At 34.4% G+C, this 20455-nt stretch overlaps 2 protein-coding genes across 4 annotated transcripts; both read left to right on the forward strand.

Moving 5' to 3' along the window:
- The first annotated feature begins 894 nt into the window (after nucleotides 1-894).
- Nucleotides 895-6264, forward strand: LOC114284659 (uncharacterized). 2 transcript variants are annotated; one of them, XM_028227598.2, is made up of 4 exons: nucleotides 895-1330; nucleotides 4332-4381; nucleotides 4476-4528; nucleotides 5588-6264. In XM_028227598.2, exons 1-4 carry the CDS (start codon nucleotides 1080-1082, stop codon nucleotides 5981-5983), a joined length of 750 nt encoding a protein of 249 aa, XP_028083399.2. In that variant the 5' UTR covers nucleotides 895-1079; the 3' UTR covers nucleotides 5984-6264. The 2 variants fall into 2 exon arrangements, with proteins under 2 accessions (XP_028083399.2, XP_082765390.1); XM_082909264.1 differs by lacking the exon at nucleotides 895-1330 and adding an exon at nucleotides 3389-3563.
- Nucleotides 6265-15432: 9168 nt separating this feature from the next.
- LOC114284660 (uncharacterized protein At2g39795, mitochondrial) lies at nucleotides 15433-19996 on the forward strand. Of its 2 annotated transcripts, XR_003636978.2 has the most exons (4): nucleotides 15433-15726; nucleotides 16865-17202; nucleotides 17841-18076; nucleotides 19445-19996. XR_003636978.2 is itself a non-coding variant. In XM_028227599.2 (3 exons), exons 1-3 carry the CDS (start codon nucleotides 15514-15516, stop codon nucleotides 18010-18012), a joined length of 723 nt encoding a protein of 240 aa, XP_028083400.2. In that variant the 5' UTR covers nucleotides 15433-15513; the 3' UTR covers nucleotides 18013-18450. The 2 variants fall into 2 exon arrangements, 1 of the variants encoding a protein (XP_028083400.2); XM_028227599.2 differs by lacking the exon at nucleotides 19445-19996 and having other exon boundaries at nucleotides 17841-18450.
- The last annotated feature ends 459 nt before the right edge of the window (nucleotides 19997-20455 follow it).

Consider the following 20455-nt stretch of genomic DNA (forward strand, 5'->3'; position numbering starts at 1 on the left):
ACGGAGAACGTTAAGCGGTCTCGAGTCAAGGCGCGCAGTCGAAGGCTTCGAAAATCGAAAACTAGTCTTCAAGCGAGAAAAGTGGTCTACGACCACAAAGATATGGTCTTCAAGGCCACTCCCTCCCTCCAGGGAAGAGAAACAAGGTTCAGTCCGCAAACCGAGCCAAAGCACAAAGAGTTTAGAGGCCTGAAGGCAAGGCACTCAGCCGAAACTCCAGAAACTCGAAACGAGCACAACATGCACTATCACCGAGTGCTCAATCGATGACGTCTGAGTCTTAAGGTCGGTCAAAAATGGGGTGTCTACAGGAACACAATATTCTGGGTTATTATCAGCCATTGAACTGAGGGGGAAAAAAAAAATCTTGTTGCCGGCGAAAACAATTTGAGGAAAGACAGATCATCACCAGATCGGCGAAAATATCCACCGAATACTATCAGTATGGGGCAAAACACAGAAAGACCTTGTAGATCAGAATGAAAAATCAACATAATCGAGTCGGCAAAGGCAACAAACAAATGTACAATCAGTTCAGGTGATTTACCTGTTGCAATTCTTTGTCGGTCGCGTTGTGTGGAAGACAGAGCTCCGTCGGAGAGAGATCAATCAGGCGAACTCATGTCGCTTCAGTCCGTTATGAGAGACGCAAGAGATGACATAGGGCAGAGGCTTCATTTGAGTTGTGGTATAAACCCCAATCTGCATACTTTTTTTTGAAATAGTTAAAGGATAAAATGGTAATTGTACCGCTGTTTATAACCCAGCTGTACAAGCACATGCACTGTTAAAGTTTTTTCATATATGAAGCTACAGTAGCCTCAACTCTTTTTTTTTTCCAAACAGCGCCATTCTCGTTCGAAATAAAATCAGGATAATTAAAGTGGAGTTGTTAGGAATTTATTGGATCACAGGACCAAATTTTCCTTGATGGATCGAGTTTTTCAGATCCGAACGGTGCTGATTCGGGTCAAACCCCGGAACCTTGCTCACCAAGTGGAGTGACTGAATAAATATTGTGAAAAAAAGACTCCGCCCCTCTCTCTCTCTCACTCTCTCTGCGGCATGTTGACACAAAAATGAGAAGATTGGTTGGCGCGAGAGACTGTTGGTCCGGAATTTCAAAGCGATTCAGACTCCTTCAGAGAACACCCTTTTCCACAAACACCAAACCCACTATCCCCTCCAACAACAACAACAACAATGGCAGCGATAAGATTGATGGGTCTTTAACCAATTACGACGAAACATATCGTCACCTTGACAAGCTCGATTTCATGACCGCCGCTAAGATTCTCTTCACTACTCCCCCGAAGAAGAAGAAATTCGGGTACTCAACACTCTCTTCTATGCTTCTCTTTTGTCATTTCGAATCATATAAAACTGGGTTCTTGATTTGAGCTTCTCTGAGGCATTTTGTCGAACACGTTTGCTCCAATGTCATATGATATATGGATTATGTTTTCTCCTCCATTTGTAGGATTTGATGTATTTAGTGAACTTTACATTTTTTATTTACTTTTTTTATCCATCTAGTCAAGTAGAACCAAAAAGCATTCATCAAAAAAAAAACAAAAACAAAAACAGATGAAAACAAAAGGCATGCATGTGTGGGTGTACACATATGTTGAGAGAGTGTGTTAGGGTCTCAGGTGCACAGCTAGGGGCCCTTTTGGAATATATTGATATTATCAGAACAAAGATCTGAAAACCCAATTCCAAAGAACTGAGAGACTGAATAAAACTTCTGGACACCATTCATTCTTGGCTTTTACTATTTGTGAACACAACACAATTCAACAGACCACACAAAGTCCCAAATTCATATGATATAAGCTTCAAGTAGGTAGTGCTATATATCTCTGAAGGCCTAGCCAGCTAATAAGGGGGCTTTGTGTCTTACACTTGCAAAAAGATCACATATAGCAAAGCATTGGTGAAGAATGAGATCATCCCTTTGTTGTTGTTTAATTCACTCTCTCAAAAACTCAAGTCTTTGTTTTTTTTTTTGTTTTACCACCCAAAAAAAAAAATTCCATAATTTTACTACCAAAAATCATCCAGAAATTTCACAGCAAATTCTCCAAGTTATGTTACATAGCAGCACTAAATGATTAGCAGTAAACTAAGCTTGTATTAGGAGGCAATATGCAATTCTTTCAAGTAATGCCTACTGGCAACCAAAAGAAAACTTGAATTCTTGGTGGAAATTTGTGCAAAAAGACTTAAAACTGTTAACTTACCATAATTTTCAGCCCTTCATTGTAAAGAGTCTGCCTTATTACTGCTTAAAACAACACTGTCCAATAGAGAGTGTAATTCTCATTTAATTTTCAAACAACTCTGCCACTGTTTCCTGTTTTTGAGTAGATAGCAAAATCAGACTTGGAAAACACCAACTCGAAGATGAATTTTCAAACCATACATGAGACCAAAAAGTAATAGATTAGGTGGAACCTACATGCAGTCTGAGGTTGCTTTGTAACAAATCTTTAAAGGTGCTCTGTTCAATCAACAAAATATTATTTCAGAATGATATAATATAAAAGCAAGTTTGACAAGGAAGCTTTAATCAAGGTAAGCCTAATTACTTCTTTTTCCATATTGGTTACTACTTTTTGTGGAGGTAAAGGAAAAGTGACAAAAAAAATTGAGCTTATATTCCCTTCACAAATCCAAGATCCAAACCCATCCTTAGTTAGAACAAGAACTTAAGGTGTTGAAGATTGCATCAGCCATGTACTCCCATATTTTTGGCAGTCATACTCTCGGCCAAATGATAGGAGAGGTAGTAGGTAGGCAGCCTTAGTCTCACTTCCCCCCCCCCCCCTGGGCGGTCACAGCAAGCTCCTGCATTCTTTGTAAAATCTTGAATTTAATTGTAGTTCGTCACTCATTTCACTTTCTTTCTTGGTGGACTTTTGCTTTTCTCTATACTAAATCATTTAACTTGTGATGACTCAAGGGTATTTTAAATTTGACTCTCTTTTACAAATATTCTATTTTCTTTGATACTTTTCTCAAGGATGAAGCACGGAGTGGGGTGCTGTAAATTTTTTCAGGCAGGTGGAGGAGTCTTATTTAATCTTTAAGAAAAAAGTTATGATACAGATTAGTGTATACTGTATCTCTTATCTGCTAATCGATATATCTTTTTGTGGTTTTATTTGTTGTCTATTATCAATCATTAACAACATTTTATTGCAACACCAGAGTTTTTCACTGACATTCAAGTTCAATACAAAGGACTATAGTTGCTTCTGATCAAAAACTGTTGTCCAAAGTTGAGGAAACCCGTTATAATTGACAGAATATGTACTCCATATGAATTGAAGCAATTCCTTCTAAGAAATGAGTCTTGGTGTATAGGATCATGTAGTAATAGTACTAGTCGGGAACAGCTTATTAAACAATCACATTTGCTAATACTTTGTTACATCATTTTAAGTATTTGTCAAGCTTTACCAATATTTGGGCAAGAGATTTATTATTGTTATGTTTGCATTGAATGCAGATCCGGAAGATGTTTATACTCCATGGAATGTAATGGGCATTTTAAGATGGTGTGACCAAATTTAAATTTTGGGAGATTTCTTACATTATAGAAAATGAATCATGCAAAAAATAAATAAATAAATAAACTATGTGACAATGTTTTATTTAGTTATCCATCTTGATATCTTGTTGTGTTTAGGTATATTTTAGATTTGAGATTATTGTTTATGCTTATTGTCAAGATGTCATGAAAGAATAATTTTCATTAGATTGCATTTATAGAGTTTGCAATGCAGTCAATCACCCTTTTACCGTGGATAGGCTTTTATCCGTTTAAATATGATGGTCCATATCTTCTATGCTCTTTATACATGCATTCATGCTTCCATTGGGGAAATACATCTAACACCGGAAGGTTAGGATATGAAGATGCTTTATTTTTATTATTTTGTCCATGACCAATGGTAAAAAGAAGCATCCTTCTACTAGTCATCGTAAAAAATAAATCAATACAGAATTTTAAAGCACTTCAGGAAAACCAGGATTTGTTTCCTTGTGATCTTTATGTGATATGGATGTTGTGTGCATGTCAAATATCCAACTTATTGGCATTTGGCACATGATTCATATTAAAACCATCTTATGTATCACCCACAGGCCACAGCCCTAACCCAAAGGGGCAAAGAACATGTAGAATTTGTTGACTCTCAGTCTAAGTTGTGACTTTCTGAGTCACCTCCTGTTTAAGTGTGTATTGAACAAATAATGGTTATCATTTGGCTTCTTCATTTTGGTTTGTTGGAACATGTTCTTATGTGTCTCTTTACTCTGGTCAGGTTCGATTTCCATCTGGTGCAATTCTTCTTTGCTTGCCTGCCTTCATTGGGTATCTCTGCTTACAGTTTTAAAGTATACCAAATTTCATTTTTAGATGCCTTTTGGTTCAGTGTGTATCTAATATAAACCATTTCATGTAACAGCTGTATATTTGGTGGCTCAATATGCTCGCCACGAAATGAGAAGAATGGAGGCAGTAAGGAGACTTCATTCTTTTTGTCATTATTCATTGCTGAACTTGTTTCTTTAATTATTCTTGTTCTCTTTCTATTTCCTTTGGAGTTTCATTATATGCATCTAAATCAATGTTTCTCTGTAACTAAGACAGCTCTGGGGAACTCCATTCCAACACAATCTGCTTTTCCAGGATAACAAATTCCAAGGCATTTTTATTTTATTTAAGAAATAAAAAGATTTGTCCCTGGTTTGGGAACTAGTTCAGATGGATATTGTCTAACTCTTTGTTCTAGTTCTGAACTCTTATATGCATCATATATGATGATTTGAAAATGGAAATATCAACAAAATTATGCCTAAACTAGAGTTTTTGCGAATATACTTGTTCATTCACATAATCATCAGGAGTTGAACTAATTGTCTTTTCTACTTAATAATTTCTCTTCCAACTAATTGTTTGTCCATATTTTTCTCTCTCTAAAAGATACTTGGAAGCACAGAGGTATAATTCTACATTACTTTATAGAAGGTTTCAAAGTAAATGTTTCTCTTAATTAAAAAATGTATATGTCACTTGATTCATTAGATGAATATTACTAATAAACTAATTCTTATGAGCCACATTATTTGCAAATTCGCTGTTATGACATGCTTTTTTTGATGTGCTATGATTTCATTTTATACGAGCCAAGCAATTCAAAAATTTGTGAGGCGCAATGGTGTGTGCATGTGTATATATTATTTCCATCTGATTTTTGTCGCAGTTTTTGAACAAGTGTTATTACTTTGAGGCATTTATTATTATATCAAGAATGACAATTTTTTTCTTTCCCATTTTATGAATTTGTGCTCCATTTTAACATTCAAGGTATATGCTTGTCTTAAAAATGCTAAGTGAAAATGATACAGTTCTTGTAAATCATCGATTGCTGTTTTATACTATGTTATTTTTGTAATATTCCTTTCCTATATGTTGGTGTGTTTGAAAGTTTTGCTTTGACAGTACATCTTGGAACTTTTATCATCTTCTCTGAGCTTCCCGTGTTTTATTTTTCTGTAACAAAAATTACAACCTTAGGAGCTGGAGCTAAAAAAGAAAGCTGAAGAAGAAGCTAAAGCAAAAGAGATTGAATTAAATGCCTCCAAAGAAAAAGAAGCAGGAGGATCGGATCCGGAGCTTTTGGAAGTAAAAGAGAGAATAAACAAACTGGAGGCGGCTGTAAAAGAAATTGTGGTTAAAACAAAGAAACAACTGGATAGCACCGGAAACAAAAACCAGGAAGATCATAGCGAGAAGAGACATCACGCTGCAACTGACCACAACAATGCCCCAAGTAGATCAGAAACAAGCAATTCTGCAACCAACGACAATTATAGTAAAAAGGCATCCAAGAATGTAGCACCAAGCTCGAGCCAAGGAAGTGCAGGTGGCTTAGCAGCGCCGGTTACTGATGGAGTGCCGGCAAAGAAATGAAGAGTAGACTGTCTATCCGAGGAATCTAAACAGGCGATGGCAGTGTATTTTTGGACTACCATTGGCATCACCTACACTTTCCGCATGGTTGATTGCTTATGTGCAGAAGTGTATACATGTTTCTCAAAATGCTCCCAGTTTAGAGCTTTCACTACATGATGCTCCATGTAATTCATCAGTTCAATTTTTAGTGCATTCAATATGTGTGAAGGAACAACTTGATGTTGATTGTTGTGTTCATGTTCATAATTACCATTCTAAGATGACAAAATTAAGCAAAAGAGTTGGTTTATATTTTGTAAATTGAACACTCCAGTCCACTGGAGGTAAGCCTGAACCAATGAAAAAAAATTACGCTATGTTTGGCATGAGTTTTTCTGGTTATTTTAGCCCAAAAAGACATAATAGGTTAAAAAGTTAATAAGACAAAATATCACATTTAAATCATAATTATTTTATTTTTTTCTCACAAAAGTCAAAAAAAGCCAAAAAAATTATGTCAAACGAGCTTTTTTAATCTCAGGCTAAAATAGTCAAAGAGTTAAGAAGTCAAAAAATCTATTCACATCCCAAGTGAATGCTAAATAATTCAACTTTAAGGAGGGAACATAAGTTATGGAGCCGTTGAAATGGGGACTTATTGTACTGTCAAATTATGTTTTATTTTTTGAAAAATGATATTAATCCCCCCCTCCCCCCTCCTTCATATTGCCTTTCAAAAAATAAGATTGCAAAGAAGTCAAATCAAATTAAGTACTAGGTTGTTCACACTTGACTTGATAACGTAATGAGTTTCAAAATGCGTTTAAGTTTGACTTGTTTATATAACAAATCAAATAGCATGAATAGCTTGATTTTTTTTTAAAATAATTATATAAGCTTATCAAACTGAGTAATTAGTTTCAAGTTTCGTTAGAAAATTTAACGAGTTTGAAAATGTGTTTAAGCTTGTGATGTTTACATAATAAGTTAAGCTTAAATGAGTTTTTAATGAGCTAAACAAGAGTCGAACTCAAATACCTTAGTTTATTTAACAACCATATTCAAAGAAAGAAAAATCATTTATTACATCTAACGAATATCACATATAGTATGTCTTTTCAACATTAGCGTCACTACAAAGCAATAATTTTACTCATAGCTATCAATCTATGATCAATATTTATTTTATACATCAACCCCACACAATTCCAATTCAAAATTCACCATATAATCCTATTCTAGTCAAATTTTGCCACACGTTGGGGGGACTACTCATACTATTTTAATATTAAAGAGACACCTTCATTTTTTTCTATTGAGCATCTCCAATGCACTAGGCATATCATACTTGTTAGTTAAAATGCCTAGTGTGATTCACTTTTTTCAATTCCAACGCACTAGGCATATGATTAGGTATTTTGGCTCAACTCATATTCACTAGCTACATGTAGCTAGCCTTCAACGCTAGGTAAAATGTATTCAATCATTAGGATCATTTCCCTCCATCTTTGTTGTTGACGTGGCATTCTATAAAATTAATAGTATTTGGATTAATAGCTAAAATAAAGAGCATGGTTGGAGTAAAAACATAAAACAGTTGATAGGCAAAATAAAATATATACTTTATAGTAATATTTAGATAGGTAAAATGCCTACTACCGTTGGAGATGCTTATATGTCCCCTTATATTAGGTAGGGCTGTGAACAAGTCGAGCTAAACTTTCGTATATTTGGACTTATTTATTAAGATTTTAACGAGTTCAAGTTCAAGCTCGAGCTTAATGAAAATTTAACGAATCAAACTCAAGCCAAGTTGGCTCAGACTTAACTCGAGCTCAAGCCTGTTCATGAGTTTTAATGAGCTAAAAAAATTATAAATTCATACTTGCGTATGAAACTAAAATTATAATTGAAATTTTGATTATATAATTATATATACAAACAAAATAAAAGAAAAGTCAATATCTTACCAAAATAATAATATCTACCACCAATATTATATAAATGTATTATCTATAGTTATCTATTATTTACGTATAAATAAATTTAGCTATTATTTACATTATTTAAATATATAAATAACATATTTATCCTAATTTTTATACATATTTTTACATTATTTAATATATAATAATATATTTATTCTATTATTTCAATAAATGATAAACAAACAGTTAACGAGTCAAGCTTTAGTATGTTTAACTTTATTTATTACGATTTTAACGAGTTCAAGTTTGAATTCGGACGTCAATAAAAATTTAATGAATTGAGTTCGAACAAGCCTTTATTGAGCTGAACTTGAACTTATTCATAAACGACTCTGTTCATTTATAGTCTTATTATTAGGTAAATACACAACCACGTATTTGGTGGAGCATGAGAGAGAATATGATTTTTTTTTTTTTATGAAGATAATTCATAAAAAATTGCATGCCATGATTTGGTTAGTTAAGGATTGTACCACATAAATCTATATTATACCACATTGGACTTGGGCAAAACCATAACCCGACCAGGTTGAGCCCATTGCCTACATCTCAAAACCCTCCTTAAACCCTCTTTACAATAAGGTCATGTTTGTTTGGATGGATATGGGCTTAGGATTGGACATTGTTGTGATGGGATGAGAGTCTTCAAAGTTCATCGCCGAGCTTGAGCCACTGATCACCGATTTGGAGCCACCATTTACAAATCTGGAGCAACTGTTCATCGATTTGGATCCACCATTTGTTGATTCGTTGATCTCAACAAATTTCAGTGAGTAATTTTTTTTTTTTCCCGTTGACGTTCGGTTTGAATTAAGGTGCTATTACATCGTTTGATTTGCTATGAATCTTTGTTTTACATTGGTGTTGTTATAGTTATTGCTCTTTCTCTCTCTTCATCTTCATAGATCCATATCTAGGGTTATGAGTTTTTCACTCACATTGAAATCTCAGATTTGTTGAAATCTCAGATTTGTTGATTGTGAGTTCATATTGAAATCTCAGATTAGGCAAAGTTTGGACTATGTTGCTTGCTATTGGATGACAAAGTTGTGAGTTCATCAGTGCTGAGTGTTCTTGGGGTTTGAAATGTTAAATCCTCTGTGTTCATACATGGAAATTGCTGATAGCCTTTTCATTTTCATGACAAAATCACTTGTGATTTTAAATTAGCAAAGAGTCAAATATATAGATCAGATTGAATTTGAAGATAGATAGATAGATAGGGTAGGAATTTTTATTGATTTGAATGGATTTAAAACTGGGCTTAGCTTCTTCTATTTTTCTGTTTTCTTTTTATCGATACAAATACAACTTTGAGGATTCATGGATACAGGCTGTTTTTAATTTGACTACTGAGTGGCATGTGGTCAAACAACTAAAGGAACCGCTCAACAAGCCTCATTATGATTCCCCATGAATGCTCTATTTGCATCATCAAATGTTCAGTAACCTTGTTATGATGCTCTTAGATGCACTCAATTGAAATCAGTTTTATTAATAAAAAAGCTAGTAAAATGGCAAAGGTGATGATGTGACTAGAAACTAGGAAGGATAATACATAACTTCGACTAAAACCATAGCTTCCATAAACCCCCACCCCAAGGACCAGAGGAAGGCAAAATTTGATCCCAGATCTGTGACATCAACACCAATAGACTTCATTGGCTAAGCCAGCTGGCAACTTAGAAGCAAAAACACAAAAACAAGTTTAGAAATTAAGAAAGATAAACATAACCAGAAACATACCACATCAACTAGACAAACCCAAACCAATTACCCACCACCTCAAGAAAGGATGATAATCAAAGTAGAAAATAGTTCATCACATAAAGAGGAATTCTAGCATGGGTCAAGTTCATGGATCTTCTGACGAGTTCTCCTTAATTGCTACCTATTACCATACATGCACCATGTAAACATTTTCACTCAGTAAGATGGTCCTAGTGACAAAAATAGGGGGGAAAAAACCAAAGATGGGCCCCTACATGCCAATCAAACAACACAAACAAAACAGAATTGAACCGGGTCAAGGAGAGGAAGGGCTCATCTTTGACCAGCATGCATGATTTGATCTAATTAAACTTTGGTGTGGAAACTTGTCATGTGTCTCAATTTGTGTGCAAGATTGGACCTAAATGTACTGGGCACATGCCACATGAAGTTGACCTCATGATAGTTTCCATTACATAAATGCAAACCAAAGTTTATCTATTCACATAATTAGACATAACCTTCTCACATGAGGTAGAAATCACACATTTTAATCGATCCCACCTTATGTGAGAGAGTTATATCTAATTCTATAATCAAATTGTGTACACTTAAAAATTTTCATATATCTATACTATTATATAAAGCCAACTAGGATGTTGGTGTGGATGTCACTAATTTTTTTTATTCTTAAACTACCCTTTTTGTAATTGTCAAATCCTATTATAACTGTCTAATTCAAATAAGCCTGTAAATCTCTGTAACTGCAAATTTAAACACATTTATGTTGGTGTGCTCAATTTCTCATACATATATGTGTGTGTGGAAAGAACCTCTCCCTCATGACAAGCTCTGAAAAATGTTGGTGCTCAATTTAACTTGAGTAATGTCAATTGGTAATTGGAGAACTTTGCATATGGTAGCATTTCTGGTTTCTTAAATGTGAATTTTGATTAATTGTTGGATAGACACACTTTTGAACAAGAAGTTTAACTTTGGTGTTGTCAATTTTGTTTAGTAACATCCTGTTGGCAGCCCACTAGACAGTAACATTCTGTGTTCATGATCCAACGTTGGAGGACCATTTAAACAGACTTGCCATTTGCTTGGGGTTTTGTCAGTTGCTGTCTCTGAGTCTCTGTGCAGGAGGGATGCTTCTGTCTAGTGGGCTGCTTGGTTGATAACTTTCCAACCTTATTGCCCTGTTGTGAGCTTTGCTGGGCTCCTGCTTTTGTTGATAATCAATGTCTCTTTGCTTGACAATTTTCAATAAATTTACTTTGGCTGTTTCAAAAAAAAAAAAAAAAAAAAAACATCCTGTTGGCAACATCACTAAATTGGTTGTGAAGAACTTTGTCAAACTTATTTTATATTTATGGTTATATGTCTATGCTAACAAGTAATCATAACCATTGTTTTATGTTGGAATTTTGTAAAAAAACATTTTGAAAATGACTAAACAGGCTCTTTTAAACTAAGCTGTTCATTAATTATTTTTCATTTATATACCTTATAATTGCTAATTAACTGGGTTGGGTTCCGTCTGATCCCTAAAAAACGGTCATAGTTAGAGTGGAATTTTGAATTTATGATTTTATTGTTCAAACTAAGTTGTAAATAGGCTTACAAGTTTGGTATTAATGTTGCCTACTTAAAACTCTCCCCCTCTCTCAATTCAGTTCAACCCAGCTTAAATTTCACCTTGCTCTTGTCTTGCTTAGCTGGTCCCCTACACACTATCATGCGTGCCAGTGCTAGAGGCCATTTATTAGGGTTTCAATCTTCAACTACTAACCTTACTATCCAAACACCCTTTTATATATAAAACCACCCTTTTAAATTGTCTCTGCAGTAACTAAAGCAGGTCAACTGACTTCTTTAAAACCATTGAATTTGAAGATATTGAGCTATTAACTCATCATATGAAGAACATAATTACCATAACTCTTTAAAAATATTCCTCAGAATTAGAATCACTGCGGTGAAATGCAATAATGAACACAAGGACAATCAAAAGGGAAAAACTAGGCTTATTATATTACTAATGAATTGAATTACTAATGAATTCCAATTTAAGAATATATTTATAGAGATTATTATGCTCATATGTTCTACATTATTATTATTATTTTTTTTTTTGTTAATTTTTTTTTTTGGAATTATGAAGTTTTCTTGTACTCTAATATATTGATGTGCATCACTATTTGCATAGATGGAGTACAATTTTGATGGTTTTGGAGATGAGAGTAATGAGGAGCTTGAGCTATACGTAGTGTTGCAAGTTGTAATGCAAGAATTGTACACCTTATGCGTTGTAGCATATATTGCCATCGAAATTGTCTTGAAGAGGTACATTCATAAGTATCCTCGTACCGTTATTCGAGGGCCCAATCGATTGCAAGAACAAATGGACCACATTAATCGGCTAGTGAGAGAAAGCGACATTACATGCATTGAACAACTTCGTATGGATAGGCGTTGTTTTATGACGTTATGCCATATGGTTCGTACAATAGGCGGGTTGGGGCATTCAAAGCATGTTACCTTAGAAGAGAAGATGGCCTTGTTCCTCTACGTCTTGGCACATGACTTGAAAGTACGAAAACTTAAGTTCAATTTCTTTAGGTCCGGAGAGACTGTAAGTCGACATTTCAATGATGTCCTAAAAGCTGTGTTGCGCCTTCAAGGCCACTTACTTAGGACACCAAATCCTATAACACAAGCATGCACTGATCCAAGGTGGAATTGCTTTCAGGTAAATGTAGTTTGTAAAACATTTAATAAAATACATTACACATTTTTTTTTTTACAATTCATAATTATTACAATGTCTTCTATGTATTAGAATTGTCTTGGAGCACTTGATGGAACCTATATTAAAGTCCGTGTACCAGTGGTTTACCAAGCACGGTATAGAACGCGGAAGGGGGAGATTGCTACCAATGTTCTAGGAGTTTGCTCTCAGGACATGAACTTCATATATGTGTTGCCGGGGTGGGAAGGGTCAGCTGCAGACTCTAGGGTTTTGAGGGATGCGATTAATCGACCCAATGGCTTAAGAATTCCAACTGGTAATTAATAAATAATTAACTTTGCTTGATGGAATTACCAAGTTTTATTTAATAATAGATTCTAATATATAACATCTCATACAGGGTACTACTACCTAGTAGATGCCGGGTATACAAATGGACAAGGATTCCTAGCACCTTATCGAGGCCAACGATACCATTTGTCTGTTTGGAGAGCAGGGGCCACTCCAACTAGTTATCAAGAATTTTTTAATATGAAACATGCATCAGCTCGAAATGTCATAGAAAGGTGTTTTGGTTTGTTGAAAATAAGATGGGCAATACTTCGTTGTGCATCATACTACCCCATTAGAACTCAAAACCGTATCATCACAGCATGTTGTTTGTTACACAACCTCATTCGTCGAGAGATGCCGGTTGACCCAATAGAAGAGAGGCTAAATAATGACATAGAAGATCAACCTCAATTGGGAGATGATTTTGTTGACACCGTTGAGACATCTAATGAGTGGACTGGGTTGCGGGATACACTTGCAATGCAACTATATAACAATTGGTTGGCTAGTAGGGAGGCATGAAAATGATAGTTTTAATATTTGTAAAAGTACTTGTTACAAGTATGATGTAGTTTCATTTGATTTGTACTTGGAACTTGTATTAGCTTGTGGATGTTGAACCATGTTTTGCAAAAATTGTATGGTTTTTGTTGGTGATTGCATATTTTTTAAGTGACGATATTTTTGTCTCATGGATTTGTTACATGCATGTATGGGTATGAAATTTTTTGATTATTAAATCCATTTATGTATTGACTTGTTTTGGAACATTAACAGGTTGATAATCATATAATGGAGACTAACATGCACACTTTTCTTTGTTCTTCTTTGTTAGGCATGGATAGTGAAGTGTCTAGTTCTCGTAAAAAAGTAAAGGAGAAAGTTGATTCGTCAAAACCAAGGCGATTGTGGAGCCCACGAGAAGAGCAATGTCTTATTAATGCCTTGATGCACATTGTCAACAATGGAATGAAACAGGACAATGCCTTCAAGGCCGGCTACCTTATGAAATTAGAAGAGAAATTGTTGGAGATGCTACCCGGGACAAACCTTCGCGGCACTCCCCACATTGAATCAAAGATAAAGATATGGAAGAAGCACTACAACTGTGTAGCAGGAATGCTTGGTACTAGTGGTTTTGGATGGAATGACACCGAAAAAAGAATTGATGTTGAGAGTGATAGTGTCTGGGAAGCATATGTTCGGGTAAAATACTTTCTTTTAAGTTACTTTGTATAAGTTATTAATTTTTTAATTCATTTTTCTTTAATCTTAAGTTGGAGATATTAATTGAAATTAGTTATTGTAGAGGGAGAGCGATGCGAAAAATCTACGAAACAAAAGTTTTCCGTATTTCGACTCATGGATCCACATATTTGGTAAGGATCGAGCTACGGGGGAGTTTGCTGAAGGGCCTGCTGATGCAGTTGATGCTATAAATGCTGAGGAAGAATTGTTGTTCAATAGTCTTACAGATGATGGGACATTTCTTGAACATATGGGTATTAGTAGTCATATCGGCGAGGGAATAAATTGCTCCAGCTCATCAAGTCAACGACCACCTGAAAGTTCTACAAAAAAGAATGACAACAAAAAGAGGCCTAGAGGCAATGATGATGTAGTGGAAGGGTTGTCTATGATTGCGAACAAGTTGGGTGAGGTATTTTCTGCCACCAATGAAAAGTTGGATTTCATTGGTCGAAGAATGGGTTATGAACATGATCTCGCATCTAAACGGGCAAGTTTGAATGATGAACTCATTAAGTTGCCAATTGCTCTTGATGAAAGGCTAGATGCTTGTGAGATTATATCACAAAGTGCTCAAAAGCTCGACATGTTCTTCAGTTTGACACATGATGACAAACTAAGGTGGGTGATGAGGTTGCTACGTAGGAGTGCTCCATGATAGACTCGTGGCTCTTTTATGTCCCTTCTACGTACTTAGTTTTTTTTGTTACTCTAATGCATGTAATAAGGACTTGACTTTTTGCTTTTTTTTTTTGTTGAACTACTCATATTTTGCTACTTCATGTTGCAATATGCCACTTGGAATGCTTATTTTGAAATGATGAATGGTAGATTTATATTTCTACAATTTTATAGTTGAATGATTTTTGATATTTTTTTATTCCAAAAAAAAGAGTTAAATTTTGTTTAAATAAATGCCTTTTTGAATTTGGGCAGATTAAAATAATAGGGCATATTTTTTAATGATTACTTGTGTATATATGAATTTTATAGTTGACTGATTTTTGATTTTTTCTATTAAAAAATAAGTGGGGGTTAAATTTTGTTCAAATAAATACTTTTTTGAATTTGGACAATGAATAATTAGATGATTAAAATAGTAGTGTATTTTTTAAAATGGTTGCTTATGTATATATAAATTTTATAGTTGAATTATTTTTTATTTTTTCTATTAAAAAAAGTGGGTTAAATTTTATAGGGGTATCATGGTCAATATATTGGATGTCCCACATCTTGTCATGTCCTATCCATTCAAATCTCCTTAAACAAACATCGGATTGGATAATATTTTATTAATCCTTCCTTATAATCCTAACTCAATCCAAACATAGGATAGGATATACAATCCAAAAGATTCATAGTCCTAGGACTAATAGTCCTAGGAATGCTAATCCAATCCAATCCAGTCCGCCCAAACAAACATGGCCTAAAGGGCTGTGTTTAAACCATTTATCACCAACACTCGATCACTCACTTACGCGGTCTCTCTCTTCTGCAGCAATCGCTCGATCGTCATGGCCCATCGTCTACTCCGATCCTTGCGCCGAACACTTCTCTCTCCTCTCTCTTCTCACCACGAAACCCTAATTCATCATCGACAACCCTCTCTCTCACTTCGAACCAGAACTTACATCACTGAGATGCGAAAATCGGCCTTGGAAGGTAACATCCTCAGACTCCTCCGCAATGAGATCCAGTACGAACTCGACCGCTCTCCTCCCTCTCAGGTACTCCTCTCATCACTCCAATTTTCTGTTTGTTTCCCTAGAAATTTCATAAAGTTTTTTTTTTTGCTGAGAAAATTAAGTAAATAGTCAATGTGGGGTTCTATATATAGGAGATGAGGGGAGTGAAGCCAGGTAGTTCAAGATTGATTTAAAAACTTAACAAGGTTTTAAAATGTGTTCAAGCTTGGTTTGATTATGGGTTTAACCGAGGCAATTAGGCGTAGAGCTGGATTAACTTGTTTTTTATATAATTCTAGAGGAATCTTATTAGCTGAGCTTAGAAAATTAAAGAGTTACAAAATGGGTTCATGTTTATGTTTATATGGTAGAAGAGGAAATGTATACCAAATAATATATGGGGTATGTGGTTTGGTCCTTGTGCAGATTACCTCTTATCATTTTGAAAATTTGGATCATCGATTTGGGTAGGGATTTGGAAAGCAAAAGGGAAAAAGTGTGAAATGTAAGTTATATTTCATTCACATTTTACCTATCTTTTCTATTTTCTTTTCCAAATTTCTATCCGAATTCATGAACCAAACACAGCCTAAAGGCTTAAGCAAAAAGATTTAAATGCCTCATACATAAGTAACCTCATTATGCAAACCACAATCATTTTCACCATTTTTTTAGAGGCAAAATTCACTATAGTCCCCTTGTGCTTTACTCCACACTTCTTGTTAACTTGGACGGAATGTCTGACAATACACTTTAGTCCAAAAAGAACAAGGGGTTGTGTGGCTATTTCAAAATGATAAGAGTAATGTAATCAACACATTGGTCAAACCATAAGGAGGTAAAGTGAAATTTGCTCTAAGAGATATTTTTATTTCCTTCATGATACCTGGCACAATCATTTGGCTTTTTCTATATGAGTAGCAAAATACACAGAAAATAAGTATGAGTTTTTATCTTCAAGCAGTCAATGACAGGATTATAGTTGCTTTTTTAGAGTAGTTTATAAATACATATATTTTATTTTAAAGAAGTTAGTTCACTGAAAACAATTATGTTTCTTTACATTTGAATTTATGTTCATTTACCTAAGTAATTTCACCTGGACACATTTTTCAATGTAACAAATGGAGTGTGCTAGCAAGTTTTTGAGTTCTCATGTGGTTATATTCTTACTTTGCAGCCTCTTTCCAAGTTCGATTCATTTATTGTTGATGAACGGCCGGGCGAGCAGTGGATTAGATTGAATAAGAAATTTGGAGAAAATGAGGAGATTAAAGTTGAAGTGACCATGTTTGATGGCTCTGTCCCTGTTAAGAAAACTGGAAATGTAGCCACAGAAGAAGATGTAAAGCTTCACATTACATTGATTGTTGACATCTTCAAGGGGGAAGGAAGTGATGTGTTGGAGTTTGTGTGCTCAGCATGGCCAGATAACATAGAGATTCAGAGAGTCTTCATGCGTCGTCGCGACCAGATGGTTGGTCTGCCTTACAATGCGTACATGGGTCCTGGATTCAAGTAATGCTTATTTAGTGGCTTTCTTTTCTCTGTTTGGTTGCTGAGAATTGGAGCAATAAATATTCCATTGAATCTTGAATGTTATATGAACTGAATTTCTGTGTGCAAAATTACTAATGTATGAAATATATCAATAGCACTCTTAAGCCTTGAAATCAAAGGCAAAATGCTGGTATTTTGGTTTGAAATACTGAGGTAATGTGACTGGCCACCACATTACAAAGTAACCCCTCTAAACTAAATGTAATTCAAATTTGACTAGTTGGCCTTGCCTAGTTGATCGTTTTGTTCTCATGAGAAACAATGTAACAAAAAGATTTCCTTTTGAGAATGGGTTGAGCCACCAAGCACAAATTTGGTGTATTTATTGTTTTCACTTTGGCATACCAAACTTGATCTCTTGTTTTCTTCCTTGGAAACTGTTACTAAACTCTATTTGCAAATCTGAAAACATAGGAAAAACAGTTTTGCAAATCAGTATGAAATGGGTCCATAGTTTCTTTTTCCATTTTAGTTAAGTTTTGTTTATTCTTGCCTTCTGTTTACTTTAAAACTAAATGAATGGACAGTTTTACTTTGATTTTTTGTTTTTGGTTTTGGTGATAATTTATTTAATATATGTGGCTGGATTTTTTCAGGGAATTGGACGATGAGCTGCAAGATTCGCTTTATGATTTCTTGGAAGCAAGGGGTATAAATGATGACCTTGCTGTTTTCTTGCATGGATATATGAACAACAAAGATAAAACTGAGTTTATTCGGTGGATGGGCACTGTCAAGACTTTCATAGAAAAGAAATTGAGGGTTTAGATCTGCAATGCTGGGACTCACTTCATGATTGATCGCTTTTAATCAATAATGAATGATTATCCAGGTAAATCATTGAACACCATTGCATTTGAGTTTCATGTTCCAGGCTTGTAGCTGCACAGAGGAATGTGAGTTTAAGATAATGGGAGTGAAACAGGGATGATTTTATGCGTCTTTTGGAGATTCATGTGAAGCAATTGAAATCCAATGAAACATCGTCTTGTTTCATTGTTTGGACAGCAACCTAAATCTGGAATGATGCTTTTAGTTCATGTCAAAAGTCCATTTAACTTGCTACGAAGTGGATTTTTATTTGTAGAAATGGTACTTCGAACTTGGAACGAGCATGAAGAAATAAACGATATATTTGCTCTCAACACTTGAAGCAGATGTTGAGAGTTGGTCAAATAAAAGTAATTAGGTAAGAGATTCAAGTGATACATATGTGGATGGAATTTAGCTTTCTGTCAGAAGTTTCTCTCTTTCTTGCCAATATAAAAAGTAAAAAATTCTGATGGATGGTGGATGTCAATTTTTTCAAAAAAAATTACTAGGATTTTAATATTGCTTCTTTTTTTTTTCTTTTTTTTTTTTTTGAAAATTTTATTTTGGTTGCTTGGTTGGGACATGAAATAATTAATGGAATAACAACCCTGGTTAGTGAATCCTAGTAGTAATTTTACTTTTCCTTTTCTTTTCCCAACTGTGGAATTAGATTTGTTTTAGTTTGCAAAAGAAAGTAGCTTGTTAAATTTTGATGTTTCGCAGATTCTAGAATTCTAGTGACATCACTTAAAATTCTTCATTAGCTCTGTGTTTGGTTGGGAGATTTGGGGAGGGATTTGGATAGGGAAAGGAAAAGGGAAAAGGTGTGTTAAACTAGTTGAAATGTAGGTATATTTTATTCACATTTCACCTACTTTTTCCCTTTCTCTTTCCAAATCTCTTTTCAAATCCCCCAACCAAATACAGCATAAATCATAGCTTTCAGCTCCCTCTCAGCTTCCAAAATCCCTCATAGATTTATGGTTGTGAAATTCCAAAATGCATGAAACCACGTGGAATTAACTTTTAGCTGTCTAACGTTTTGTCATTGTTATTATTAATTATTGATAGATAACTCTTAACACAAATTTAGGTAAATTAAAAGAATGTAAATGTCACATGAATAGCTTCTAGTTGTTTCAGAACATACCATTTGTCAAAGGGGCTCAACAATTACTGCTCTGGCCTCCTCACCCAATAGATTGCATGAAATTTTACCATTTAGCTAGAGAGTCATGATTATGACAATCAGTTTTTCTTGTTTGTGCATACTAGAGAAACCTACCAATGTCATTATATATTCGTATGGAACTAATTTTTCCATAAGCAAATCCACATTAACTTGCTTATATTATGCTTAACAATTCTTTATTTTGTTTTTGTTAAGCTGGCTCTTTGATTAACGCTCAAAAACTACAGCAAAGAGGAGAGCATAAAGGTAGAATAACTATAGAGATGCCACCGTGTCTTCATCCAATCAACAGAGGTGAATATAATTGGCAAATGGACTTTCCCTATCAACTTTTAGATATTTTTTAACATAGAAAGGCTAAGAAGCACGAACATTTCTACGGATGAAGTGTGTTGTGTCCGACCACTGTGTCCGACATGATACTCTTAAAAGCGTGTCCGACACTTCTTCAACGTGTCTTGATTAAAAAATCAATTCACAAGATAGGACACTTTAGCGACATTTCGTGGACACTTTGGCAACAACCATCCAAATAAGTCCTATATGATGAATCCCTTCATTATAACAATATTTTCCATTCTTCATAACACAATTTATGTATCCTAAATATGTTTTGAAACATTTATAAGATGAATACATTATGTGCAATACAATGTTATTTAATTATTTTGCATTGTTTAGAATGTAATTACTATGCAGATGATATCTTGATGTTTGATTTATCAAATATATAGTTTTTTAATGTAATATATATGTGTTTTTTACATTTTTTTTTTAATCTTTTAATAAATTATTCATATAAATGACATATAATGAATTTGTAGCGTGTTGTGTTTGTATTTTTTAAAATTCGACGTCTATGCTACTTAGTAGAAAGGGATAGTTGCTTACAAATTATTGATATTGAGTTGAGAGTAAGAAATTGTATGCAGTACTTCGATGTAAACTTTTTGCATAATACTTCCTGTTATTTATTGCATTTTATTATGAATTCAACTATGACTCATTTGTTTACTTATCTCTGATGAGGTTAAAAATATGAATTTAAGGAAAATGTATTGGGAATCTAGTTTATTTGCTAAATTTCAACAATTTGGGAAGTTCTAGTTACATAATGATGGAGGTGGATATTTGTGATGAAATAGGGAAAGAGTAATGGTGAATACCATTGGATTTACTTTCTTCTTCTTGGGTTGCTTAGACCGA

This window comes from Camellia sinensis, chromosome 15, assembly GCF_055761805.1.
Source record: "Camellia sinensis isolate YWXY chromosome 15, ASM5576180v1, whole genome shotgun sequence".
NCBI lineage: Eukaryota > Viridiplantae > Streptophyta > Magnoliopsida > Ericales > Theaceae > Camellia > Camellia sinensis.

Excerpts from the sequence above, each read along its gene's own strand:
- LOC114284659 (XM_028227598.2), top strand. The coding sequence starts at position 1,080 with ATGAGAAGATTGGTTGGCGCGAGAGACTGTTGGTCCGGAATTTCAAAG. Across the intron at positions 1,331-4,331 it reads CCGAAGAAGAAGAAATTCGG|GTTCGATTTCCATCTGGTGC; the intron begins GTACTCAACACT and ends TACTCTGGTCAG. Across the intron at positions 4,382-4,475 it reads TGCTTGCCTGCCTTCATTGG|CTGTATATTTGGTGGCTCAA; the intron begins GTATCTCTGCTT and ends TTCATGTAACAG.
- LOC114284660 (XM_028227599.2), top strand. The coding sequence starts at position 15,514 with ATGGCCCATCGTCTACTCCGATCCTTGCGCCGAACACTTCTCTCTCCT. Across the intron at positions 15,727-16,864 it reads ACCGCTCTCCTCCCTCTCAG|CCTCTTTCCAAGTTCGATTC; the intron begins GTACTCCTCTCA and ends CTTACTTTGCAG. Across the intron at positions 17,203-17,840 it reads TACATGGGTCCTGGATTCAA|GGAATTGGACGATGAGCTGC; the intron begins GTAATGCTTATT and ends GGATTTTTTCAG.